Source organism: Salvia hispanica, chromosome 5 (assembly GCF_023119035.1).
Source record: "Salvia hispanica cultivar TCC Black 2014 chromosome 5, UniMelb_Shisp_WGS_1.0, whole genome shotgun sequence".
Lineage (NCBI taxonomy): Eukaryota > Viridiplantae > Streptophyta > Magnoliopsida > Lamiales > Lamiaceae > Salvia > Salvia hispanica.
The window spans coordinates 20374153-20401969 of NC_062969.1; the positions used below are offsets into that span (position 1 = coordinate 20374153).

Consider the following 27817-nt stretch of genomic DNA (forward strand, 5'->3'; position numbering starts at 1 on the left):
AATCAAACCAAAAACTCTGTGTCTCTAGATAGTATGTGATGCTTAGTATATGGTAGTCAGTTGCAATCTTATTCCCTGTGTTCGATATCCCGGTACTGACCTTTAGCTATACTAGATATACCATGTATGCTTGCAGGTATTTTTAGTGCTAATAAATAGTGCATCAAGTTTATAAACAAAATCTCCAAATAGATTTTCAATTATAATGTTTTTCCTAGACTTTAATTTCAATCTATCGTTATAAACATGTATAGAAAATTCTCAAAAATATTACAGGGCATATTAGTGTTGTAATTATTTTCATACATTAGACTAAATTCAACAATCCCAACCGTCAATTTTACATTTTAGAGATGTATTAATGAGTATATATGTAAGAAAAAGAATCTTCCTTTAATTTGAATTAAATTTATAAAAAAAAAAAAGTTTTTATTTTGATGTGAAAATACTAAAATTCAACATATGTCCAAATCGTATTTTGAGTTTAAATGTCCCACCATTGTTATAATTGAATACACTGATTTAATCAAAATTGTCGTGAAATATAAAAAATCAGAATACATACAATATTTATATTATTAAACATAAAATTTATGTATCTAAAGTATAAAATTCTCTTTAATAATAAATTTATTAAATAAATTGAAACATGTAATTTTGATATTTTAACTTGGTTTTGCACACGTTAATCATGCTCCATCGCATATATCAATAATTTTTTGTTTTCTTTCATTGAACAATAAAGTGTATTCGACATGTTTGTGGTTGAACTTTTTGTAATAGAGGTGAAAAAGTTTTTTAAATAAATTATTATTGTATACTTATTTTAATTTAGAACTTCATATAATTATATTATTTTTCATTTCATAAATGTATATAGAAAACCAATTGGTTCGTGCATCGCACAGGTGTGATACTAGTTTTGCATTAAAATCCGTGTCGAACCCAAAGTGTATGTGCTGGGGACGGAGGGAGTATTATATAATGAATTTTTTTTTAGTTTAAAGAGTTTTCAATATTTCAAAAAAACAAAATATGTTGTCTTTTCTATAAAATTTCAAATATGAGCATAATTTGAAACCATAAATGTTAAAGATCATATACAGTCATACATACTCCCTCCGTGCCAAATTACTTGAGTCATATTTCATTTTGGGTTGTCCTAAGGTATTTGAGTCATTGTTTTTTTGGCTAAAAACAAAACATCTAATCTCACATACTAATTCTCTCATCAACTCTCTTGCCACGAGCAATCAACCTCCATACTTGATGTTGCAGTGGGAGGCATGTTGAAGGCTCGCATTAGCTCCCCTTCCGAGTTCATAATTATTCCTCCGCCACTCAATTGTCTTGTTAACTGTTTGAAAGCCCCATCTGTATTTAGTTTGATCCATGGTTGTTCTGGCCTATTGTGGTTGTGGTGATTCGTCGTCACAGAAGGACTATAGACATGAAATTAGCATGCGGTTTACATCCTCTCCAATCTTTGTTAGACAGTTTGCCGGTGTTTCTGAGGTGAGTAGGTGCGAGCCATATCACGTGGGCCGGTTGGAAATTGCTCTACTGGACTCTGATCGAAGCGTGCGAGGTACCCATGTGTAGCTCTTTCGAAGATGATATAATGGTTTTCTTTTGAGGTCATTTGGAAATCATCCTTGTAAAGCCGATTGCTATTTACATTCTGATATTCTTTGTTTCCAAGCTATATACTTATTCCTTTCTTCTATTCATATTCAAGCTCTAGCCCTTTCCCCCTATAATACATTAAAATGAGTGCGTAATTCACACTAACAAGGGCAGTAAAATAACGTTATACAAGAATACAGTTTGGTTCACATAACCCCTGATCTAACCCCAATATAACTTTGAAATATGCAAGTAGATGAGAGATAAGAGCACACAAAACTCTTAACGCGCGCACGTTAGGTGATATGCGAATTTTTTCTCCTATTTCCAGTAGGATCTTCTCTATTTAGGACCTAAATAATTTTTATAAGCTTTAGCCCACTCTAAGATCATAATTGAAGTTTGAGAAAGAGACACAAAATACGCGGTTGAGTTCTAAAGATCATCACGTAAAGAATTAGCAAGCAATTTTGATTATTTGGAGAATCTTGAAGGTATAAATTTCTCTACGTAGAATTCATGTTCTTGGGTTTTATATGCCTATTACGTGAATTATTTGACGTGCCTAGCATGCAACATGTTAAATTGAATTGCCAACAAGTCCTATGATATCATAAAAGGAGTTTTCAGTTAATTTATTTATATATGTATTTTATTACTATATGAGTCTAAAACATCATGAAATTATCCAAAACTCTCAACTGCAAACCATATTGTATTAATGGTAACAAACCCAATAAACGCTTTTGAATACAAGATTGTTTGTTTCTGACTCCTATAACGCATCTTCAATCCAATATCCCCTATAAGTAGATGTGACCAAACACTATAGTTCTCACAGAAAGAAAAAAAAAAACTTGAAATTTTCTAAACCAGTTTGAGAAAATGAAAACCGTAGCTTTAGTAATCTTCAGCATCCTTCTTCTTTTTTCTTTGGTTGCAGGGGACGATTCGTCTAAAAACGAGATCAAAGGTTAGTTCAAGTCACCACTGATAATTTACAAATATTTTTATATATCTTGAGTTATATCAACTGTATATGTGATGAAAATGTAGGTGATGAAGTCAATCAAGCCGACACTGAAGCAAATCATGTAGATGACCAGAAGTATAATGGCGGCTTTGGATGGGGTGGGCCAGGAGGCTGGGGAGGCTACAACGGTGGTCGCTGGGGAGGAGGCGGTCGTGGCGGTGGATGGGGTGGAGGTGGTCGTGGTGGCGGATGGGGCGGAGGTGGATGGGGTGGAGGTGGTCGTGGCGGTGGCTGGGGCGGAGGTGGTCGTGGCGGCGGATGGGGCGGAGGTGGTCGTGGCGGTGGATGGGGCGGAGGTGGTCGTGGCGGTGGATGGTGAAGAGGCTACCGTTATGGATGTTGAGGGCGCGGTGGCGGTTGTAGGAGGTGCTGCTATACTGCACAAGAAGCATTAGCCTACATGCAAAATGAAGCCAACCCATAATAAATACTCCTATATACTATCATCATACGTAATATCTATGACTTGTATTATAACTTAAATAAAATAAAAATATGAGCGAGATGAAAAATAATGAAACTTGTTATAAGTTGCAATAAAGATATTGTAATAAAATGTTTAGTTTTTCGATATAGTTCATGCTTTTGTTATGATTGTTTTATTGTTCTTATGATTATATTATGCTATCAGGTAATTCATTTGTTTTTTCTCTTTGTTCCACATGTCTTTTTGTTACTTTAGTTTATAATTAATTCACTTAATACCACTATCTAAATTCATATCCCAAAAATAGAAATAGAAATAGAAATATATCACTTAGGCCATGACACAGTGAATATATATTTATAATTGCAAACTATATAGATAGGAAAAGAATAATAAAAATGAATATTGTAAGGATAAAAGGAGGCTCTCTTTTGTGGACGCTCTTAAAAGCATACACATCGGAGGACGGCGACAAGGATAGGGACAGTGTAGTGGCAGCATGACGGGCGTGGGGAGGGGTGCAATGTCCGACGACGTGAACTAAGATTAGGGGTCTAAGAAATTATAGGCTCTAATTAACCTATGATTTATGACTAGATTAGTAATAAGTTTTGGTGTGTTTAAAATTTAAACTAGTGTTGTTTTGTAATAAAAAGAGAAAATAATGTGAAACCCCTAATTGGGCTTAAATGGGGATAAATTAAAAATGAAATCCAAGTCTCATCTCTTAGATAGATGCTTCGGGATACACATTTTAAATCAGTTTTTGGTGGACTGAAAGTTATGGGTTAGTGTTTTGGAAAATTTTGTCAGAATCTTGTTTCCTCTCAATTCTCCTTCCTCTCTCCTATGTATCCCAAAAAATGATGCGTAGATGTAGTTTTGATTATATTTTGTAGTAGTAGTTGCTAATTCTCTTCCTTTTCGATTTTGCGTTGCTTTCCTTTATTTGTATTTGTGAATCACATAAGTGGAGCTTTTAGCTTTTAATTTTGGTATATGCATAGTAGGGGAGGCAAAATGGGTAGTGGGTAATGGGTAATTTCCATCTCGACCCGCTACCCGTCGGGTATCGGGTACCCGATACCCGACGATAACGGGAAATGGGACGAGATCGGGTAGTGTGTTTTAGAGTTTTGCGGGTATACCCGTTAGTCCCGTTAATACCCATTATTATTAGTATTAGAGCCATATAGCATTTTTAATACTCCCTCCATTCCATATTAATAGAGGCGTTTCAAATAGTTAAATTAGAGAAAAAAATAAATAGTTAAATAATAATAGCCATATACACATTCATTTTGAAAAATTAAAAATAAATAGTTAGAATGGAGAAAAAATAAAGTAAGAGAGATAATAATGTAGAGAAGAGTATTTATATTATTATTTTTCCAAAATGAGTGAAGAAAATGAAATGTTTCTAAGAGTTCTTTTGAAACATTTTTATATTCCGACGAACATACAATTGAAAACTCATCGGAACTAGCTATAGAGTCCCCTCACTTTTATTCTTAATCTATTCAAAGTTTACCATCAATATTAATTAAGTAAATTAGGGAACATTGACGATTATTATGGTTTTCAAATTTTTTATTCGAATTTCGGGTCGGGTACGGGTACCCGCAATGCCGGGTACGGGATACCCGACACGGGTATCGGGTAATCCCGGTATATCACGGGGCGGGTATTGGGACAACCAATTTAGCTAAAATCGGGTACGGGTACCCGACTTGTCGGGTGCGGGTACCCGCGGGTAACCCGTTTCGCCACCTCTAATGCAGAGTGTCTATCTTTGTTTTACTGTATGAACTCCGTCCTCATTTTGTAAAGACTAAAGTTTAATTTTGGTCCTACATTTGTTCTAAAATTCTATTTAGTCTCATATATTAAGTTTGTGACCTTTTGGTCCCTAACATATTATTTTTGTACTTTTTGATCCCAAACAAGGTCACAAACTTATTGTGTGGGGCCTGAAAAGAATTTTATGAAAAATGTAGGGAACCAAAATTGAACTTTAGTCTTGGATTATAATCAAGTTATTAAATTGATCAAACATTTTGACTGTTAATTTTAACAGAAAATTGTTATTTTGGACCAAAACAGTATGTTTGGGAACAAAAATACCAAAATAATATGTTAATTGTTAGGGACCAAAAGGTTACAAACTTAATGTATGAGACCAAAAATAATTTTAGGACGAATGCAATGGACCAAAATTGAACTTTATACTTTCATAAATATTCGTTAAAAATGGAAGATCAAATCTATTGAATTAATGTGGTGTTGTCATACCACAGTTGTGGAAGTGGAAATCCGTTGAATATAATGTTTAATGAAATGTTATAGCCTTGGGATTATGTGGCATGATATATACTCTCTCTCTCCATGATTAAAAGTCTCATATCTGGTCGGCATAAATTTTAAGAAGTTGTTTAACTTTATAAAAATAAATGGGTAAAAGTCAGTGGAATGTGGGGTCTACTTTTATAGGATCACGTTAAAATGCATATAGTATCCAATCCACAACTAAAACTAATTATACACCATTAGATCTTAAAATTAGTGGATGAGATTAAAGTTCGTGTATTTCAATAAATAGTAGATAAAATATCAATAAAAGGGTAAAATAGTCAATATGTTATAACATAATAATTTTCATGGTTTTTTTATATCTAACATGGTGTATTACGAATATCAACACAAGTACAAGAAAAAATATCAACACAGTTTTATTGATATTATACATGCATTATATTGAGACTGTTTGATTCATTTATTGATATAAAATATGCTTATCAACATATACGAAAATTAAAATAAAAATTCTAAAATTTCATCATCCGATCATTATCGGAACATATGCAATTGAGATCTCGTTAGAATCCTTATGAAATTACCTTTAATTTGATATTTTTTTACGAAAAATAATTTAAATCGAGAGAGTTACGTAAATTTAAAATTTTAAGATGATTTTGAGGAGAAAAATAGTGGTTAATTTTAAATATCATATATTATTATTGACATTAATACCCTTTAAGTTTATTTAATAATTCTATGTGACAATATTTTAACCACTAGATCTGCTAATCTAATGACTAAGATTTAGTCTTAATTTGTGATTGTTAATAATTTCGCAATTGATCATAACCCTACTTTTATATATTCATTATATAATAAAATGAGAGTGAAATGTAGGGTCCAATTACCAAATATGGTAAAAGTGAAATGACATTCATTGAAGGATGGACGAAAAAGAAAATAATGAGATATTTAACGGCGGATGGAGGGAGCAGATAGTATGGTATAATAAATATTCAAGATGCCAAGCTTATCCCATGGAATACTTAGCCTCCATTCTTTGATATTCTATTGATGGCTTAGATTTCATTTTGAATTTATCTCAATGGTTCAAATAGCCTCCATCATGTACCCTTGATGGATGACTGAGTTCCTAATATGAAGCTTCTGTTACAAAACATGACATATTTGAGAGCCCTGGTTCAAGGCCTATGTATTAAAGCTTTAATATTGCGGGAGATCCTTCAACTTTATCGTAGATGTTCCAATACTTGAAGCCCTTCGTCGACAAGTACTGGCTACTATACATCCGGATGGCCTCATCTCGGACCATGTGCTCGTTCTGGCCACTCGTCATGTGAGTCATCAAGTTAGAATAAATACCGTTGAAGTGCCCGCAGTCCCTCATGAGGCGCTCCCAATGCCGACGGATCGCTCGCTGCCATGGTCCTTCATTGAGCGTCTTGTGGCTCTGTGCCAGCAGCTGTCAGCTCCCAGGAATATGATCTCGGTCACGGTAGATTCTTCAGCTCTGGCGTCTTTGTGACGTGTCCCGCCCAGCCAGTCGGCTTCTCGGCTCGGACTCTTGCGAGTGTAAGTAGTCACCACCACAGCCAGTATATAAGCTAAGACAAATGTCGGTCGCGGCCAGCGGCCTTGGCGCCTTCCTCCCGCTCTGCAGAAGGCGGGCACCGGTGAGCGTTTCTTCCACCTCGAAGTCCTCCGCGCTCAGTGTTAATATTGCTGCAAATTGAACATTTGGTTGAACTAATGGAGTATCTCCGAATTAATTGTGCTCTATTATTTATCAGTTGCAAAATGTCACTAACCAAGCAAATAACTTACTTTGCTATTACTTTCTTTCTTGTAGACTCAACAAGATAAAGTAGATCGAGGGATCTTAGCACCATAGCACATCTGCCTCCGATTATTCTGTGCTACTTACATTTGGTGTATAAATATTTTGTTTTCCTTTTAACCCTAAGATTTGGCTGCTGAAGTTGTCCTTGTTCAGTTTTTCAATGCTGAACGAAGCTAGATGAAATTGAGTAAAGCTGGAATTAGATCATATGATCGCACGATCATTCAGGAGCCGTTGGATGAAGAATGACTTAGGCTCTTTATTTTCAGTCATTGATCCAACTTATCGTTGGAAGAGTTTAGGGATTTAAATACTTCTTTGTTGTTGTTTTTTTGGCCAAGTATTCAGCTGTAAAATCCCCAATTTCTCAATTCTCTGATTCAATAAGATTTCTACTTCCGTTCACATCCATTCCGATTGTCAACAAGTGGCGCGGATCTATGGGAACTTCATCTTTGTGTTGTTGAATCAGGGAATCAAACTCTAGGAAATCAATGGCACCAAGGTTTGAGGCAGAGAAATTTACAAGAAAAAATGATTTTGGACTATGACGAGTCAAGATGCTAGCGATGCTCATCCAGCAAGGGCTGGCGGCGGTGTTGTCGACCGGGAAGACGGATGAGGTGCTCAACTAAAAGGCAACCGCAAAGAAAGAGGAATTGCTGGCCAAGGCACATAGCACGGTGGTGTTGTGTCTTGAAGATAAAGTGCTCCGTGAGGTGGCAAAGGAGACTACTGCGGTCGGGATTCTAACGAAATTGGAAGACCTGTATTCTACGAAATCGCTCGTGAATAGGCTATTCATGAAGCAGTGTTTGTATTCGTACAAATTCCAAGAGGAGAATGTCATTCTTGAGCAGCTAGAATATTTCAATAAAGCGAAAGATGATATCGAGAATATTGATGTCACCATAGAAAATGAGGATAAGGAGATTCTTCTCCTTAATGCACTACCGAAGTCGCATGAGCAATTGCAAGATGCTATAATGTATGGTAGGGAAGGTACCATCACCTTTTTTGAAGTCCAGTCGGCGCTGAGGGCAAGGAGCTTCAAAAAAGTGGAAGTCAGGTGCAAGATCAGGCTGCCGAAAGCCTAAACATTAAGGGCTTGTTTGATAAGTGATGTGGGATATGCCTAGGTTAGTTAGTGATCAAGATTTAGAACCAAGTTAGGGAAAGATATGATTTTAATATCTCGTGTTTGATACCCTAGTTAATATTATTTCTAATTAGCCCACTTTGTTTAGTAGGGAAGTTATGAAATCATAAATAAATGTGCAATGACAAATTTGACCTAATTAAATTGATTTAATTCCTTAATTGCCCTTGTATATGACCTAATCAAATATTTTTGTTTCCCATATCCTCTCTCGTGGGAAAAATGCAATCACTTTGGCTCTTTTTTTTTCCTCCTTATTTCTCAGGACTACTCACCTAACTCTAAATTACTATCAAATAATTTTCCCTCTGTATTTCTTCTCTGTATATGTTTTGTGATCATTTTTGGTATTTCTTTGATGGCTGCGAAAAGTTGTAGTTATTGCCATAGAGCTCGTGGTGGATATCGTGATAGGCAGAGTTGTTTCTAAAGAGAAGGTGGAAGAGATTGCCCGGTAGCAATAGCCCACAGTGATCATCGACTGCTTTGAGTGTAGCAAACAAAAAAAGAAGATGGAAGCTCGAGGAGACATGCCTAATACAATGAAGTGAGTAGAGCTGGAATTAGATTTTCAGCTGTTTAGGGATTTAAATACTTCTTTGTTTTTTTTTTTTTCAAGTGGGATACCATCTACACCAACGCCCAGAAGATGCGGCCGAGCGGGCACAACTTGGCCGACATTGCTAGGAAGGCGAATGAAGTCTTCTTCAGTGATGAGAGAAGCCCTTCAAGTTCTTCGATGTCTGACAACTTCTCCAGAGGAGCCCCACATTCAGCGGTGGAGCCGAAGGCTGGAAGTGGTGCACCAAATAGAAAAAAAACTTCAGCCATGACCCCGGATCAGCTCCGACTGCACAACCTCATATTTCACATGCTCACTGAGAAGATTGAACAACATGATTCGTAAGTATTTCAATTCTACAACTAAAACAATGACTAATGCAAGTTAATGGGAGAGACATGAGGAAAGGGCGTCCATGTGGAAGTTGTTGCCTAATGCAGGATAAAGAGATAAACGATAATGTGATGGCGTGTTGTGGCATGGAGGGAGTCCTCCCATTGTGGATACTCTATATAGCTATGATGATATAATATGATCATGGAAGCCGTGCATCAAAGTTTGCAACTGCAGCTGGATTCAATCAGTATTTTGCCTATCAAGATGATGTACAAATGCTCTAAAAATGCCACCAATGTATTCATCTTCAAAAAAGCTTCGCGTGAGTATCTTACATGCCTCAATCGGAGTCCAGTTCCCACCCGGACGAGTGACTTTTAGTCACCAAATTCCACCCGGACAGGTGGCTACCCGAAGGCACAGCTAAGACAACAAATCCCACCCTGACGAGTGACTTTCGGTTACAAAAATCCACCCGGATGTGTGGCCACCCGAAGGCACAGCTGAGATAGCAGATCCCTCTCGGACGGGTGACTCTTGGGCGGCCAGGCCACCCGACCAGTTGTCTCACGCAGAGGCTATATTTTGTGGGCCTTTTCTTGGAATTTGGCCTAACCTATAAATAGCATATTTTCTCATTTTTATGCTTGGTTGAATATTGAATTTGTAGCTTGTGAGCTTTGTTCTCTCATTGGTGAGAGTTTTTATCAAATTCCTAGTTTCTATTTTGCTTGATCATCAATTGATTCAATCAAGTATGATCAAGTATAGGTATGCATCAATGGGCTTGTGAATTCCTTTGAGTAGTTGAGTCATTAGTTGAATCTGTTGAAGATTGCTTAGAGTATTTTCTCCATCAATAGATGTAGCTAATATCAAATTCACACTTTTTCATTCCTTGTCTTCCATCAAATCATTTTGGATCTAATTTTTGAAGGCTAGGCACACCCTATCCTTTTGTTGTTTTTGTGTGTTTGTGTTCATTTGCAAGATAAATCACCTTTATATTACCATCAAAGGGTATACATCTTGGGTTAATAGATCTCAATGAATCCATATCATGATAGCCAATCTGGAATAAGAAATTGATGTTGATTGGGCCTATCCTTCTATTTTCTTGTTTATCCATCCTCTTTCACTTCCATCCTTTTGTGTTAAGCATGGTCAAATTTATAAAAACAACCAATCTTTCAAATAATAAAAAGCGGAAATTAAATATAAATATTGGAACTACCATAGGCTTCTGCATCAAGATGCACAAAAAAAAAGCAAAGCCCTAATATGATGAGGCTATCTACAAATTTGAGAAAGGGATCTAAAAGAAAATGAGCTATTCCAAGGTACAGTTTGGCCATAGCTGCTTCCATTTTTCAATTTCTTGCTTGTTGCTAAGTTTTCTAATCCCACCATAAAATCCATCCACCTCATTACCAATCTCTCTGTGGCCCTTCCTCTTCATCTCCACCTTCCGCCACCGCGACTCTCCACTGTATTGCTTGAACTCCAACACTATCGTATCTACACAAACAAACACACATTTTAGCCATTTTTATCCATTTTGTAGGAAACAAACCTTAAAGTAGGTAGTTAAAACATGTTAATTAGCCCATTATAAATGCATGAATTATGGGTTTAACAAACTTCAAACTCAAATTTTAAGATTCTATAAAAAATTAGAAGTAAAGTGGAGCACCCTCCTTTTGTTAAGCAAATATAGGTACTCCCTCCGTCCAATGAGGCATATTCCTTTTTGGACCGTCCCACTATAAGTGAGATATTTTCTTTTATGGGAAAAAGGTACTCCCCCTGTTAACGATTAAGTATCTCAAGTTAACTTCTTCGTCCGTCCACAATTAAGTGTCTCATTTATCTTTTACTATTTTGATAATGTACTACACATTCTATTAACTACTCAAACTCACATTTTATTTTAAAATTAATATATAAAAATAGGACTTACTCTACTCTATTTTTGTCTATCAATTTTTCATTACATTTCTTAAAATCAATGTCAAGTCAGTTAGGACACTTAATCGTGGATGAAAGGAGTAACATTCTCTCTCTTACTTTATCTTTTCCCCTACTTTTACTCTTTACTTTTTTCCCACTCATATAATTCTCTCGTTATTTAACCACTAACTAAAACTTGTGCTCAAAAGAAATGTGTCACGTGCAATGGGAAGGAACGAGACTAGAGAGTATGAAATTAATGTGCTCACCGCTTATGTGACACTGACAAGTTAATTCATTGCCACTGCAGGAATCCAGATGTGCAACCACTCCATACCACCAACCTGTGGTGTTGGGAGAAGAAAACATTAAAAATGTTCATTAATGAATACAGTTGGACAGATCCAACTATTCAAATTTCAAACCCACCCCACCCCCTTCAATGCAAAATCTTTTTCTTCACTCTTGGCTGGTCATGAGGCAACTCTCTCTCACACCCACAAATACACACACAAAAAGTGAGGAATCACACACCATATGGAAAGTCTTTGTTTTTCCTCCACTGTATCTCAATGTGATCATTAGGTTTGAGATCATTTAAGCAAGTCGAAATGTGAAGAACATTTGCAGGAGTTTTCACAGTTGGTGCTCTAATTCTTTTCCAATCAATACCTTCCTCAATCATAGACCGCCCTTGGGCCTTATACCTGCAAAAAGATCAAATCTTGATACTCAAAACCAAATCTTGATACTCAAATAAAATAAACAAGAATGAATGTTGATCCTACCTAGCAACAAAATTGTCTGTGGCCGAATCATAGCTTAACTGTGCATCATAACATGAAAGCATAAATCCCACATGCCCATTCTGCACATCACAAAACTTAAATCACTAAACTTGTTTAATTACATCAAGAAATTAAATCCCTTGAAAAATGAAATTTACCTCTCTGTTAAAAACCTGAGCTGGAAACCAGAATTTTCCAGTTTCAAGAGCAAGATAGCATGACATGACAGAGTTTGGTGTTACTCTTTTCTCCCTAGTCTCTGATTTGAACCTGAAAAGGTTGGAGAAGAGCCATGATTTGCTTCTTCTTTTTTCAGTGAAAAGCAAGAATCTTTTTGCAGGAATCTGAGATTGCCATTGTGTGTAAGCAGCAGCACCAATGGATTCACCCCATTTCTGTTTCAAGAGCTTCTGCCATAGATGCTCACTTGTGCACTTCTCTCTCAAAGCGATGCAAACTCCAGCCATGCTGCAGAGCTCAGCAGCTGAGAGTTTCTCAAGAATGCAGTCTAGAACCAAATCAGGGAGATCAACTAGAGACATACTACAAATTTCTTGTTTTCTCTCAAATTTTGTGCTCACAATTTTCTTGGATGATGGAGTTTGAAAAACTTTCCTTAGATCCTTTCTTTTCTTGGCCAATAGAAAGAGAATTTCCCTAAAAAACAAGGGGAATCTCCACACTCTTGATCCCATTTTGGGAGTTGGTTTTGGCTTCAGAAATGACTGAGAAAAAAGCAGTAGGAAAGATAGACAAGAAACCAGGAAAAGCAACATTGTCAAACAAGAGATTTTTTAGAAGAAAGGTTTGGAGATCTAATCTAATCTAAAAGGAAGTTTTTTGCATGAAGATAAGTAACTTGTAATTTGAACAAAGATGTTCTAATCAGCTGAAAGTTAAGTTTGTTAATTTATAGTAATGCTTGAAAGAAAATGGCGGAGTAGGCAAGATTAATCAAATCGATTTAATGGTTAAGAAAAAGGTGCTCTGTCTATAGACAACACAACCGACAATTTTGATTGTTGGGAGTTACAACTCCAAAATCGATGAACCATGAAAGTATGAAACACCTCCCACCCAATTTATGTGGCTTTCATCTACATGCATTGAATTCTCTCTTCTCTAAGCCTTTTTCTCACTTTATTAATACTCCATCCATTAGAAATAGGAGTTTTATTTATTTTCGGCACAGGATTTTAATAAATATTATCTATGTCCCATTAAATATGAAATGTTTTTCTTTTTTAGTTGTCTATTTAAAAATGAAACATTGCCTAAAATAAAAATAACATTATTTCTACTTTTTTCTTATCTCTTACTTTATTCTATCTTCATTGACTTACAAGATAAAACTGCATAAAATCTATTGCCGAAAAGCAAACGTTTCATATTTAATGAAGACAGATGGAGTATTAAGAAAAGTGGATGAAATAAAGTTAGTATAATATGAGTCTTACTTATATATATTAGTTTTAAATGATATATGAGAGGAATGAGTTAGTGGGATGTGAGACCTCTTTACCATTTATGGTAATTATGACTTAGGACTCCTATTAGCGGATGGATCAAAATGAAAAAATGGCTCCTATTCGCGGACGGAGAAAGTAACATGCAGGTGGGCTGCAATAAATACTTGTATTAATTTAAATATTTATTTAAACCGAGGAATAAAATCTAGAGGAATTGAGCCGTTTACTTTGCTAAGATTTCTATTGCTAAAAGCCTAAACCCTTTGGTGAAAACAATGCCTTTGTTTACATCAAAAGACAATCTAGGAACACAAACAATGCATCCACATCTTCCTTTGCTTTAATCTAGATTGTCAAGACTTTCACTTTCATTAAAACTTAAGTTTTCTTTTTAAATAAGGGCGTGGTGAAAAAGGTTTCTCCTTATTTTATAAAGAAAACTGTCAAGATCGAATTTTTTTGATAAAATTGATATGGCTTCTTGCTGAAAAGTAAAAGATGTATCACAAATTGGTGGGTGCACAGGTAACCTATTTATGGACACGTGGCAGTAAAATACTGAATTTTCATATCTAAAAGAGCAGCTATTTATTTCTAAAATACAGTAGTAATAAATTAATTGCAAATGGTTAGAATTTATCTACTCATTAGAGATGTAGGCCAACTTTACTCTACCTAATTTCCTGCAGTTATTTTCATACCAAAAGAGATTACATTAAATAATTAGTCTTCCTAAAAAGACTATTCGATATTTTTTAAGATGAATTAAATAGGGATATGAAGTTGAAGATGAAGTTGGTTCATCAGTAAATTAACTGAAATAACTTGTTACCTAAATAAATCTACTTAGGTAATCAAACCATACATATGAGTATGATATACTACTAATTGTTTGGATCAATCTACTAATCACTAACTAAATGATGCCTATCTAACCAGCATATACAGTCCCCATCCATACCAAGAAATTAGGCATCCCATCATATTTTTTATGTTTTTCTTTTCTTCTTGGGTGGAGAGACTTCATCATGTATTTTGTTACTGAGCACTTTACCAATAGTTTCACTCTATCATATAGTAGTAATTAACTTAGGTAACGTGAGAGAGAAAGTGGGATGCTTTGACTTTCTAAAGATTAGAAGCAAAATTACATTTCAAGGAAATGCGTTAAACTTAAAGAAATAGAAACACTAATCAATCAATAAGTTAATGTTGTATAGAGCTTGTAATATAACCCGCAAGTGTTGGAACATATTTATATTTAAGCCGTTCCATAAGAGTTTGAATCATTTTCTTTTTTTATAAACACAACCCATTATCACTGTACTTTATTCCTCTCCTACTTTTTTCCACTTCACTTCACTTCACTTTACTTATTAAATATGTATTGTTTAATCTCCGTACCAAAAAGAAGCTCCAACACTAATAGAATGGGGGAAGTACTTTCTCCACTTCTCCCCTTTCATAAATCATTTGCAAATGTAATGCCATTTGATAAATAATTATCAATTTGGCTAGGTATACCAAGTTCTAATGCAATTCTCAATCCTCCATTTCCTACTCTTTTAAAGTAGAGTAGGAAATTAATGTGCAGTGCCCTCTTTTTCTCTTTTCCTTTGCTTTGACATGCTCTAGTTAATGTGCTGATAGATTATTTTCCCCTACTTCAATTTTTAAAGTGGCACCAATAATATCAACTCTTATTTAGCAATTATTGAAAGAAAAGTAAAGAGCTTAGTAGTACAGAGCATAATATTAGCTGGGATGGCCCTATAGGTGATAAAATTCAAGCTATCAAGTCCAATCCCCTTATTCATGCCACTAGTTCTAGACTCTACATAATGCCTGCGTTTTATTTTCCAACAAACAACAAACATTTCCAAGATGGAGACTTAATTATTCATATCCATGGCATTTGATAAAAGCAATCCGTTCGTTCACTAGATATTCAATAGCACACAAAAGGGGAAAAAATAAAAATAAAGAAAATGACCAAATGATCGATTGTAACCAGAAATATTTGAACAAGCAAGTTAATCCACCAACAAAAAGATGAATCCCAACGACATTACTTGCAATTAATCCGAGAACCATAATATAAGTAGAAGCCTTACCGCCAGTCACGTTCAAAGCCCAGATTACAACACTCCTACAGAATAGTTTTTTCACGCAATATATCTCGATTGCCAAACGTACATTCATACAAGCCCGCAAGTACCTAGAGCAAACTTCTAAAGGCCGAGTCCTACAGTCCGACCATCTCTTCGACGCAGTCCGGCTGTATATTGTTTCTCGAGTTCCATCTGAAGTTGCTCTCGCTTCTTTTCCATGTCGGGGTTGTCTCCCTGGTTCTCTACCTTTGCATCCGCCTTCACACCCTACAATTGGCCACCAATGCAACCTCAGACTCTAAAAGGGCATTAGTACGTGGATGAATTCTTATGAGCACGCAACCCAATTATTCATGCATTACATGGTCCCATGCACACCATATAATATGATGCGACAACCAAGGGAAAAGGAAGTATGAAATTACCATGAGTTTGTTGAATTTTTCCTGTCGTTCACGGTCACCAAAAATTGGCGTATCCCAACGATGTGCAGTAGACTACATGAAAAATTTTGTCAACCATACAGGAATTAGACGGGAAAGCACAAGTGAGAATGGAAAGGCACACCAAATGGTATATATAGAGTTAAGTCCAACATGCAAACAGGAAAAAAGAAAGTCAGTTCTCAAGACATTCGAAATAATAAGTGACATTATTAATAATTATATTCTCCCTCCGTCCATGATTAAATGTCCCATATATGACCGACACGGATTTTAAGAAATTGTTTGACTTTATAAAGTAAAGCGGAAAGAAAAAGTTAATAGAATGTGGGGCCTACTTTTATATATTGGTTTATAATAAAATGTGAGTGGAATGAGTAAATGGAACGTAGGGTCCACTTACCAAATATAGTACTCACTCCGTCCCACTTTAGGAGTCCCATTTGAGTTCGGCAAGTGTTTTTAAGAAATGTAGAGGAAAGTTGGTGAAAAAAGATAGTGGAATGTGGGTCCTGCTTTTATATATTAGTTTTATAATGAAATGTGAGTGCAATGTGGGGCCTATTACCATTTATTGAATATTCCAACCGGTACTCCAAAAATGGGACAGCCAAAAATGGTACACTGGGACTCCTAAAGTGGGACGGAGGGAGTAAAAATGAAATGGGACATTTATTGGCTGATGGACGGAAAAGGAAAACTGGGACATTTAATGAACGGAAGGAGGGAGCATTTGGTTGGATATAACAGAATCCATGGGTTGGTATTTATGAAACTAAGAGATTGTGCAAGTAAAAAGATGAGTTTTTTGAAGTGGAAGTAAAGAGATGATTATAAATACCTCTTCAGTAGCAGAGCTCTTTTTGTTGCCCCACAAAAGCTTCTTCTTTTGATCAGTTGACATGTATCCCGTACCGACTAAATTTTTATTAACTGTGTTCATTCAAAAAACAGAATGACAGCCAGAGAGTTCAGCTCAGATAACAGTAGATAACAAATCCATGCTAAAATGAAGAACTGATAATGCAATTTCAATGGTAGAAGATAACCACTTTACCACACATGACAAAAAACCAAACAAGTTAAAGAAAATATATCGATAAAAAAAAAATCTCCACAAAATAAAAATGCATGTCATGTCAATGGATATATGGGTATCAAGAGGAAACTGCCATAACAGTCAACAGAAATTAAAGTACCTAATTCAGCAGCTTTCATTGCAGCAATTCTCGCAGCATCAATATCAGAATCTGTAACAAAAGGCTCAGAAGTACCTGTTGAGTAGTTCCAGAAGATATCAGACATTGCAAAACGAAAAACGAAATAGAAAGAAACTAGCAGACGAAGCAAAACAAATCATCAGTCTCAAAACATGGGCTTCCCAAAGCATAAAAATTGGGCTTCTCAGAATCTTAACCTTTGATGGACGTATCATCAGAATGCTCCTTTGATTCTCTATTGGCTTGCTCCTTATATGTACCTCGACCATCATCTCTTCTCTTTTCATCATTAGCATGGCTTGCAGAGTCTAGTTCCTTGCCATCTCTCCAAGAAGCTTCTTTCACATGACAGACAGAACTATCCCTTTGAGCAAAAGAATCATTTCGGAGGCCCCTTGATTCTTCATATGCAGGTGAACGATCACTTTTGAGATCCACAAAACTCTTCTTATTATCTGTCTTTCCATAATGGTCAGCCCTACCTTCTCTGTTCCTATCTCGGTCCCTGTCCCAGTCCCTTTCCTCAGCAGCAGCATGCCTCCTACCAGATCCAGTTCTGTCATATGAGTCCTTATCCCTATTTCTACTCCTTAAACCATCAGATTTTCCATGAGAGCATGTGTCAGCCTCATTTGCATAATCTCTAGATTTGTGGTTTTTATCCGACCTGGAGTAATCCAAGTTATTGTTGATTCGTGAATCCCGTGAACGATAGGATGACTTAGCGTGACCTCTATCATAGTTATCCACATGCCTATCACGTCTGCTACGATCATCTTGCCTAAAGTGACTCCTAGATGAGTGCCGATCAGAGGATTTATATGGTTCATCACTACGCCCAGACTGATCATCATCCCTTTTTCGTTTATCATCAACCCTAGCAGTTTCCTTCCTAGATGGGGCTGGACTTAAGCTGTGCCTGTTGCGTGGACTCCCTGAATACAAGCAAAAGATGCTATAGGAATACAAGAATAGTTAATTACAACCAAAATACCAAATATCGAGAACAACTTAAGGCTCACATAACATGTCATAAACAGTATAGGAAGTATTCCTCTTTCAATTTAAATTCACTTCATATTCATCGCAAGAATTGAAAGTAAGGCTACCTGATTACACATAGTTCAAATAATGCATCTCAGTAGTATAAATTTCACTAAATGTAGAATTAGCCAAAAATCACCAATATAAGTAATGGCATGCTCGAAAATCTTTGGATTAACCGAACCATTAACAAAGAAAATTATTGATCGCCTCTTTAGGATATATTCTAAGAAATATCAATATGAGGAACCAAATGAATACTCATAGTAAACAAGTCACTACGAAGCTGGAAATCAAATTGTTACTCAATCCTATCGTTAGTAGCTAATAGCGGCTTAGTAATTAATACAGTGGAAACAAATTAAAAAAAAGTTTTGTTTTTTTTTTAGATATGTATGGTTTCTAATGATGATTTAATGGTAAGGAGATACTGACCATCAGAAGACGATGATCCGCCAACAGGTGATCTGCGCCTGTACTTCCTATTAGCAGCATCATTCGAAGGCTTCCGGAATTCCGCCGAATCCGAACTTTCTCGCGCATTTGAATCCATACTGTGTAAATTACATTCAATAAGCCAGTAAAAAAATGTCAAAACATCAAATTGAAATCGAAAACACAAATAAAAAACAGCTCAAATCATAAACACGTAGGAAACAGCGATTCGTACGCAATACACATTCAAACAAGATACACAATAAATTAAAAACAAATTCCAAAACAAACCTGTGTTTTACTACAATTTGTAGCCTGAATTCGAATATTGAAGAGCTCAATGAGTTAGGGTTCCTTTAATTTGCGTGGAGTGATTTTGAAATTTGGTATGATTGAATCGAACGGAGGTCAGTGAAATATCCTAAAATGAGATTTTTCGGATAACATTACTTTCATGGGCACGTAAGTTGGGCTTCGGCCCATATTCGACTACCTTGAACATATTTATTCCATTTAATAATTGTTAAAATATCATAATTACAAGTATAACCTTTTGAATTTTGCAACATTATATTCTCCATATTCACAAAAAAATGTCAGATGTATCACTGCTTTATTAAGGAAAGAAACTTAGTAAAATAATTGAAAATCAATCAATATTGTAATTGCAAAAAAAATTATATTTTAAAAAATAACGCAAAGATTAGAAATCAGAGTAAATATGGTGCTGTTTGGGGCTATTAACCCTTTATTTTGGGCTAATATAAGAAAAATTAAAGGCATTCACAAACGCATTATGTTTTACTGAAATTTTATTTTGACTTTGAAAGTTCAAAATACATATATAATACTCCCTCCGTAGATTCACTTTTTTATATTGATTTTATAATAAAAATGTGGGTTAAATGAATTAATGGAACGTGAGACCTACTTACTATTTATAGGAAAAGTGAAGTGTGACTCTTATTATAGTACGGAGAGAGTAATTTACATTTGAATAAAATGATAAATTCAGTCCTAAGTTCTAACTGAATTGATACTATCAATAAATTAACAAAGAATACACCTCAACTATGGAAGTTTGGAACCGTGGCAGAACCAGTATACTAGTATAGTACCAATCAGTTAGCCTACAAATCGATTATCGGTTAACTAATCCAATCGACTAGTCTACTGAAATTGATGAATAAATACAATCTTCTTTTTTCTTTATCTTTAGGTGGGTACTCAAGTGGGACTGTCATCATGAATTGCGTTAAAAACATTGTTTGTAGTCTTCGTGATTGGCATCTCAGACTCTACAAGATATATAGCGAAGCAATTCACATTATTAACGTTGATAATTTTGATAAATTGTATGAACTGGTAGTTCGAAAGTAAGATGCACATGCAGTTAAAACTCAAGTTTTACATTTAACTAGTGTTACTTCCACGGCCCATTTTATTTTAACTTTGTAATTAGACAAAATTAATCAATTTCGAATTAAAATAATACAAGCACTGATCTTGATTGTTAGACCTTTTTTATAATTAAATCAATCGAATATATGGAACACATGTTACAAACTCCAACTTGGGCATACCCAAAGACACGGAGAATCCAGGCAAGCCCGAATCTCCAGATTTAACATCACCAAAGATTTTTGTTTTGGGCGGTGAGTGATCAGTTTGGAAGCCCGCTGGCATGAAAGTAGTATTCGCAAGGAATCCAACATTGAGTCGGACTTGGTTGACCATGACCTGGTCGATCATGCTAAAGACTGTGCCGTTTGACCAAGTGAAAGCACAACCTATTGAATAAGTGTCTTGGAGGCCTAGCCGAGCACAAGCTTGGATCGTCCCATCCATCTCCTTATTCTCGGGCTTCCTCCTTCCTCTACGTTCATCCATATGCATAACAGCATTAAAGTCTCCACTAACAAGATAGAGGCCGCCCTGCAATCAAAAGTTGACTAACAACTCCCACAGAGGTTGTCGTGTACCAGGTGAACGTAAGCCATAAACAATAGAAAATCGAAATTAATTTCTTGTTCGAGTGCACCATATTTTTGTGTAAATGGTCTGTTCTTCCACTTTCAGAACATCTAAATCCACCGCCTGAGGGTTCCAGATATGGAGCATTATACACGTGTTGTTTATATCAGCTAGTTTAAACTCAAACTTCCATGAGGGGAAGTATCTAGTAACAAACATCTTGACGTCGGTATCCTTCATCTTTGTCTCAATGAGACCCATAACATCAACTCGATTAGACTTAATAAAGTCCACAACAACAGGTTGTCTGCAGGGTTGTTGTAGTCCCGTTGCATTCCAAGTTGTCACCACCATTGAGACGGGTCAACGTGTAGCGATGACTCATCCAAAGGACGGGCTGAACATCACTTCTTCGAATGATTTTTCTTTCTCTCTTTCCCCGGATGAACATCAACTTTTGGACCACAGTTGGTAGACCGTTTTTCAGTGAATGTGTGTTGGCCTGGTCATGTTTTTGTCCAGGATCCCTTGGGAGTGCGCCACCTCCACTAGAAACAACAACCTTGCCCTTGTAGGAGCCAAGCCTTTTCGACTTACAACCCGAACCTTGTGCAACGACTGCTTGAAGAGATGGAAAGGCCCCCAAATTATTGCCAATTGATTGCAACTTCCCACACATGGAGCTTTAGAAGGTTGATTTATCGATCTAAGTACTGGTTGAACTAAACTTTAAAACACATTAAACACATAAACATTAACTACTTGAAATAAGCTTCTAAAACAAGACCAACAACAATAACTAAGAGAGAGAACGGTGCAAAAGAGAACAAGCAATTAGAGAAATAAATACTTTAACCCATGATGGACAAAAGATTTTAGCAATTAGAGAAATAAATACTTTGATCCATGATGGACAAAAGATCTTGGCAGCCATGAGTTTGAATTTGAAATCTCTCTTCTTAAGGAAGAGAGAAAAGTTTTCTAGAGAGAGAACTAATTAAAACTAAACTAAATTAAAGTGATAAATGGTTGTTGGAAAGTTAAAGTATGTAACGTCCCTAACCCAAATCATTTATCAGTTTGTATGATTATATAATTTCTAGTCATTAGATATTATTATTATTTATATTATAGCAAGTGAGTATTACACAAGAGGTATTTAATAAATTAGGAGATATCTTCTTATATAGTTAAAATGTATATATATATACACACATGTAATATTAGTAATTGTAAAGCATATAAATATAGTTATTTATTAAGACTTTATAACTAAATGAATGTAATAGAGAAATATAGTACATGCGTATACTTGTGTACGCATGGAAAAAGAGCCAAGTTTTAAAATACTACATACGTATATATTAATATGTATACGCATGGAAAAAGAGCCAAGTTTTAAAATACTACATGCATATATATATATATATATATATATAAAGATGTGATCAAATGAAAGCTCTAAATATTGTATGAACTTTGAACTATTATCTGGACCATTAAAAAATATCAACAAATGACAAAATTATATCAATAGAAAATTTTAACACAATTTACTATATTTCTCTATTACTTTCATTTAGTTATAAAGTCTCAAGCGTCATATTCTGACAATAGGCCAATTAATTATTTAATTGAGCAAGTAAAATTTTGTTTGTAATAGCACGCATGCCACCATCTAATTAGAGATAATTAGAGATATTTAGTGGAACGCTATTTTAATTGGAATGTTATCTATTGTTTAATATTATTTTTTTATTAATGATTTCGGAGGGAAAATATTTAATGGTAAAGCACTTATTAATTATTTAAGCATTATTAGAATGGTTAAACAAAATTATAAGATATATTTATTATTGATTTAATTTATAATGAATGATATTGCTGTCACTAAAGGTTATTAGAAGAATGTCAAGAGCTACTAAATTTTCTATAAATATAAATTTCATTAGTGATTAATCACAAATTTTTTTTTTGTCTTATTTCAACTTTTATGTTTCTTTTTTGTCATTGTACTTTTCATGCTATTTATTTTACTTTATCTCAACAATTGTTTTTTCAACAACCCGTACACACATAACCAACTTGCACAAGGAACAACAAAAGAACACGTGAGAAGAAAATAAAAACAATAGAGTAAGTTAAATACGACTCTATGGTTCTATATTAATAGAGATATTTCTTTCCGACACAAAGATTAAGAATAGTGTGTTAAGTGGACGGTGAATAAAATAAGAGAGATAAGAGATAGTAATAAAGTAAAATGTAGAATTACTTTTTGCCAAAATAAAAATGACTCAATTATGTTCAATTATGTTGGAACTTCCTAAAATAAAAAAAATTATTCTATTAATCTGGAATGGAGAGAGTACAATTTCTTCGTCTCGGCGAAGAACTATACCTACTAAGATAGAAGCATTTGAAATTAAAAAAGAAAAAACTTGGGTAGTACTGATGCATTTAAAATATATTGCTAATATCTAAACTCCAATATTTTTGTGAATTTTGCATTCCATATAATGATTTTGCTTTTTATTTCAGTTAATTACTTAACAGTGGGCAATTAGTTCAAGAAAAAAAAAATTTGGTCTGTGCATAGATGATGATACTAGTCTTATAAACTTATGACCAAATTCTCTATATTTAGGGGAATTATGAGAATATAAATTTCGGTGTTAAAATGACAACACCTTTTAAAGTGACAATATGACACCACATATTCAGCAATATTATAAACACTATACAGATTGTTGTATAGTGTGTTGGATACTGTTGGCCAAGAAAAAATTGTTGTATACAATGTTGTATATTGCTGACCGAGATTTTTACATTTATGAATTGTTGTATAGTGTATTGAATATTGTTGTATAGTGTATTAGATATTGCTAGCCGAGAAAATTTACTCTTTGGCTAAGAACGGTGAAAATATGATAATATTATTTTAAGAGAGGTTGCCGCGTAAATCTCAGTAAAAAAAATGTGCTTAACCATGTTTTATAACAAAAGGAAATTAAGAAATTGCAGTATTGGATAACAGCTACAGATTCCAGATTAGCATTAGCGTATCTCATTCTATCCTTCTCCGCCAGAAATTGTGTCGTGCTGTTTATAATTCTGGTAAATTTGATTCAATCTTCACCTTTTGGACCCAATTTTTATGCGGCGTTGATTCCTTATGTGAAAATTTGATTTCGTGTTCGATTAATTAGCTAATGCCATCTTATGTAATGCTAAATTGCGATTATTTGCGCCGAGGATTGAATTTGCTTTCTGATAATTAAGTCCCTTTCTATTGGATATAAATTGATCTGGTTTCTCTAAGAGCCGAATTGACTGCCGACATTTTTGATGGCAATATCGTTGATTTGTAATTGTAATTTGCAATGCAGGGGAAGAAATAGGAGTATCTAATTTAGGAGTGTAGTCACAGTTATTTTTGAATTATTTACACTTGAAGGAAAGTTGGATTCATGTTTAAGTTGTTGATTTTATGCTGCACACAAGTCTAGGTTTCATTAGATTCTTCACCTCTTACATTCGATGCCCCTTTTTGGATGGATCATTTTCAATGCATCTCACTTTTTTTTTGCTGCATTCACATGAGTATTTGTTAAAAATTACTAATAAGTATCTGAATCAGGTCATGTGGAAAGATCAATAATGGCTGATTGGTCCAAACTTCCATATGATATCATCCACAAGGTGGCTGGACGTTTATCAGTGATTCAAGATTTCCTTGCATTTTCTGCTGTTTGTTGCTCGTGGCGATCGGTTTATTTGGCTAAGGAATGGAATCCAGGTCCTCAGGTTCCGGTATTAATGTTCTCATACACTGAAAACAGTAGCATAATAAGTTTCTTAAGCTTGTATACAAATAAGGTTTCTAACTCGGAGCTGCCTGAGGCTTGTGGTAGGCGGTGCTGGGGTTCTTCTTCAGGGTGGCTTGTAACTACAGGAAATGATCTTGAAATCCAGCTTCTAAATCCCTTTACTCATATCTCTTATAAACTCCCTCCTAAGTCCTCACTACAAATCAGTTTTGGTGATTTTCTGAGTTGGTATGATATCATAGAGAGAGCCTTCGTCTTTAGGAATCCGTGCACTTCCGATGCTAATGAGGACTTGGTGGTTATGATAATTTATGGCACTTTGAAGCAGTTAGCATTTTGTAGACCCGGCTACTGTTCTTGGAGATGTGTCAAAGATAAAACTCATTCCGAGTTTATAGATGTTACGTGTGTGAAAGATCAAATCTTTGCTCTCTCCTTTATGGGATCTCTTGTCCTCATTGACATTGATAACATAACCGTTTCTGCTATAAGTGGGCAAGACCCTCCGAGGAATGTTGCCTTATCACTTCTTATTGGGGGCTCGGAGCGAATATCCTTGGTCGAATCATCTGGAGATCTCTGGATGGTTTACCAAAATCGTGGGGGTAATCCGTGGAGGTCTTACATAGAGTCAACTGTGTTTCTGGTCTACAATTTCGATTTTGACAACAAGCAGTGGGTCAGGTTGAGCAGCTTGGGAAGTCGCACAATTTTTGTTGGTGATAATACCTGTATTGCTGTATGTACAGCCCGCTATTTGAACTGCGAAAGTAACAGCGTGTATTTTGTAGCATCGAAGAAGGATAAAGGGTGGCCGAAGAGGGTGACTCGTGTCAATGTGGGTGTGTATAGCTTGAGGAGTGGTTACTCAGGACCCCTCTGCATAGGCACTGATACTCAGAAGCACTTTTCTTTCCCAATTTGGGTGATGCCTACCTTGCGCTAGAGCGAGCTTGATTTCTTTCGTCGTGTTCAATCAAAGGATCATAGAAGCTTTTGAAGGTTGCTGCTATGGTAGATTTTGTCTAAGCATGATGAGGCTGAATTGTGAGATATGTGTGCTCAACTGCTCATGTATGGATTTGATTCTGCCCTGATTCTCTGAAATAAGTGTGATATTCAAGATTCAAGATGAATGCATTGTTTAAACGAGGAATTTTGAATAACAATGTATGGAATTGAAACTGTATTTCTTTTTAAAAGTGTTAGTCATAAGCAACTGAAGCATGCCGAATCACCGGAGTTTAAATTTACGGCAATATTCTTGAAACGGATCAATCCAGCTATTAGCTTTTAAAAATGGGTCACTTTTTTGCTTCTGAGATTGGTTGTTACACTTTCTGACAATGTGTAACTAAACTAATTACGCATTCTCAAATTCGAAATCAAGTAAAATATTCTCAAATTCGAAATCAAGTAAAATAGTGTGATATTTATTTTATCATATCTAATTTATGTTTTAATCTTGTAGATACTATTGTCTAATACTTTCTCTGTCTCACTCTAAATGAGCTTTCATTTTCGACTATTTTATATAGCGTTGTTTTGTGAGTTAATTAGAGAAATGATAAAATAAGAGGGTGAGAAAAAGTGATAAAATAAGAGTGAAAAAAAGTAAAGAGAGTTTTTATTTTTTTAAGAATCAATGAATGGAATATAAAGACGCAAATAAAGTACAAGTAAGACTCTGACATACTCTAGGGATACATGCCGACTAGCCAAGACTAGCAGACCGATTTGGGGGTGGGGAGTAACTCTAGGGGGAAAAGGTCCCTCAGGGAGGTATTACATATAACCAACATAACCGCATCATAGAACACGATGATCTTAAACTCCAACACAAAAACCTAAGTATTGGGTTCTCCTTTCCGAAAATAACCGCATCATACTACTACTACTTTCTAGTTCTTTGTAATATGATAACATCTACACAGGGATGGACTTCAAAAATATCACATTTTAAAAATTCACAACATCATTCTTCCAACCACATGTTGCCATGTGGCATTTATAAGCAACAAAACAACATTATTAAGCAACAAACTTAGTGGATGACTTAGATAATCAGATTGCATAAAAAACCGTTTATGTTGCATTAAATGCATTTTGTTTTGCATTTTAGTCTGTAATACAAAATAAAGTGCATTTAATGCAAAATAAACTGTATTTTATGCAATATGAGATAATTCTTTTGTTTCATCCTTTATCATCCTTTCTTGCTTAATTATGTTGTTATGTTGCATCTACGTGCCACGTGGCAATATGTGGTTGGAAGGATGTTGTGATATGAAAGGAAACTAGTGCTCCCCCATCTATACATCTTCAAATTTTCAATTGCTTATGTTGTCATTTATAATGGTGTGAATTAGTGCGGATAAAATGGAGTAAATGGCTAATAGTAGTAGTTTATGAATGATAAAAAACAAATGTTTAGGTCATAAATTATAGCTAATCTTCCCTATGAAAGAGAAAAGCTGGAATACTATTCATCTCCATATTTTTTATATATACCTTTTGGCTTTTGCATTATTTTTAGATTACAAATCAATAGGTACAGAGGAAATGTTAAGGTCATAGACTATAGCTAAATTTCCCTATGAAAGAGAAAAGCTGGAATACTATTAATCTCCATATTTTTTATATATACCTTTTGCATTATTTTTAGATTACAAATCAATAGATGTTCATAGAGGTTTTTGGAATGAGGCACCATATAATTTTTTGTGTTTAACCTTTTGAATTATATTTTGCTTAACTACTCATCTTTAAATAAAATATTATAAATTCACTATTTGTACTTGTAGGGGAGTGTTATATTGCTAACTCAATATCTAATTGCTAACTACAACTAAATAATAGCCATTAGATATTCACATTAAGGGCCTAGATCATCAACCACGAAATGTCAATACGATCAACAAAAAGCGTCAATAAAGCCATAGGATTAATTCCATAAAATATCAATAGGGGTATTAATGTCAATTAACTACATGTTTAGTTATAACTAACTTTTAAAAGAAATCCCAAAACGTTAAATTCATATAACATATATCAAATTAAAGATAATTTTATAAGGATTCTAACGATATCATACATGCATATATTCCGACGTCAAAATTTGAAAAAAAATTCAACATTTTTTCAATTTTTTCGTAAAGCAGAAATGTCAACATACTATATAAAATATGTCAATATAATACATGTAGAATGTCAATATAAGCAATGTGTTAACATTCTTAAAGCATTGTGTT

General features: G+C 34.9%; 4 protein-coding genes across 5 annotated transcripts; 2 read left to right on the forward strand and 2 right to left on the reverse strand.

Moving 5' to 3' along the window:
* Positions 1-2443: 2443 nt before the first annotated feature.
* Positions 2444-2978, forward strand: LOC125189594 (acanthoscurrin-2-like). Its single transcript, XM_048086856.1, has 2 exons — positions 2444-2599; positions 2683-2978. Exons 1-2 carry the CDS (start codon positions 2512-2514, stop codon positions 2976-2978), a joined length of 384 nt encoding a protein of 127 aa, XP_047942813.1. The 5' UTR covers positions 2444-2511.
* A 7519-nt stretch (positions 2979-10497) lies between these two features.
* Positions 10498-13119, reverse strand: LOC125187247 (F-box protein At2g32560-like). Its single transcript, XM_048083802.1, has 5 exons — positions 12199-13119; positions 12041-12120; positions 11787-11959; positions 11522-11596; positions 10498-10820 (listed from the first exon to the last, which is right to left on the reverse strand). Exons 1-5 carry the CDS (start codon positions 12814-12816, stop codon positions 10633-10635), a joined length of 1134 nt encoding a protein of 377 aa, XP_047939759.1. The 5' UTR covers positions 12817-13119; the 3' UTR covers positions 10498-10632.
* A 2370-nt stretch (positions 13120-15489) lies between these two features.
* Positions 15490-19202, reverse strand: LOC125190376 (serine/threonine-protein kinase fray2). Its single transcript, XM_048087666.1, has 7 exons — positions 19054-19202; positions 18763-18881; positions 17481-18218; positions 17263-17337; positions 16905-16996; positions 16046-16117; positions 15490-15887 (listed from the first exon to the last, which is right to left on the reverse strand). The coding sequence occupies exons 2-7, from the start codon at positions 18878-18880 to the stop codon at positions 15741-15743; spliced, it is 1242 nt and encodes a 413-aa protein (XP_047943623.1). The 5' UTR covers position 18881; positions 19054-19202; the 3' UTR covers positions 15490-15740.
* Positions 19203-23741: 4539 nt separating this feature from the next.
* On the forward strand, positions 23742-25819 carry LOC125187522 (F-box protein At2g26160-like). Of its 2 annotated transcripts, XM_048084128.1 has the most exons (3): positions 23742-23853; positions 24377-25285; positions 25358-25819. In XM_048084128.1, the coding sequence occupies exons 2-3, from the start codon at positions 24397-24399 to the stop codon at positions 25510-25512; spliced, it is 1044 nt and encodes a 347-aa protein (XP_047940085.1). In that variant the 5' UTR covers positions 23742-23853; positions 24377-24396; the 3' UTR covers positions 25513-25819. The 2 variants fall into 2 exon arrangements, with proteins under 2 accessions (XP_047940085.1, XP_047940084.1); XM_048084127.1 differs by having other exon boundaries at positions 24377-25819.
* The last annotated feature ends 1998 nt before the right edge of the window (positions 25820-27817 follow it).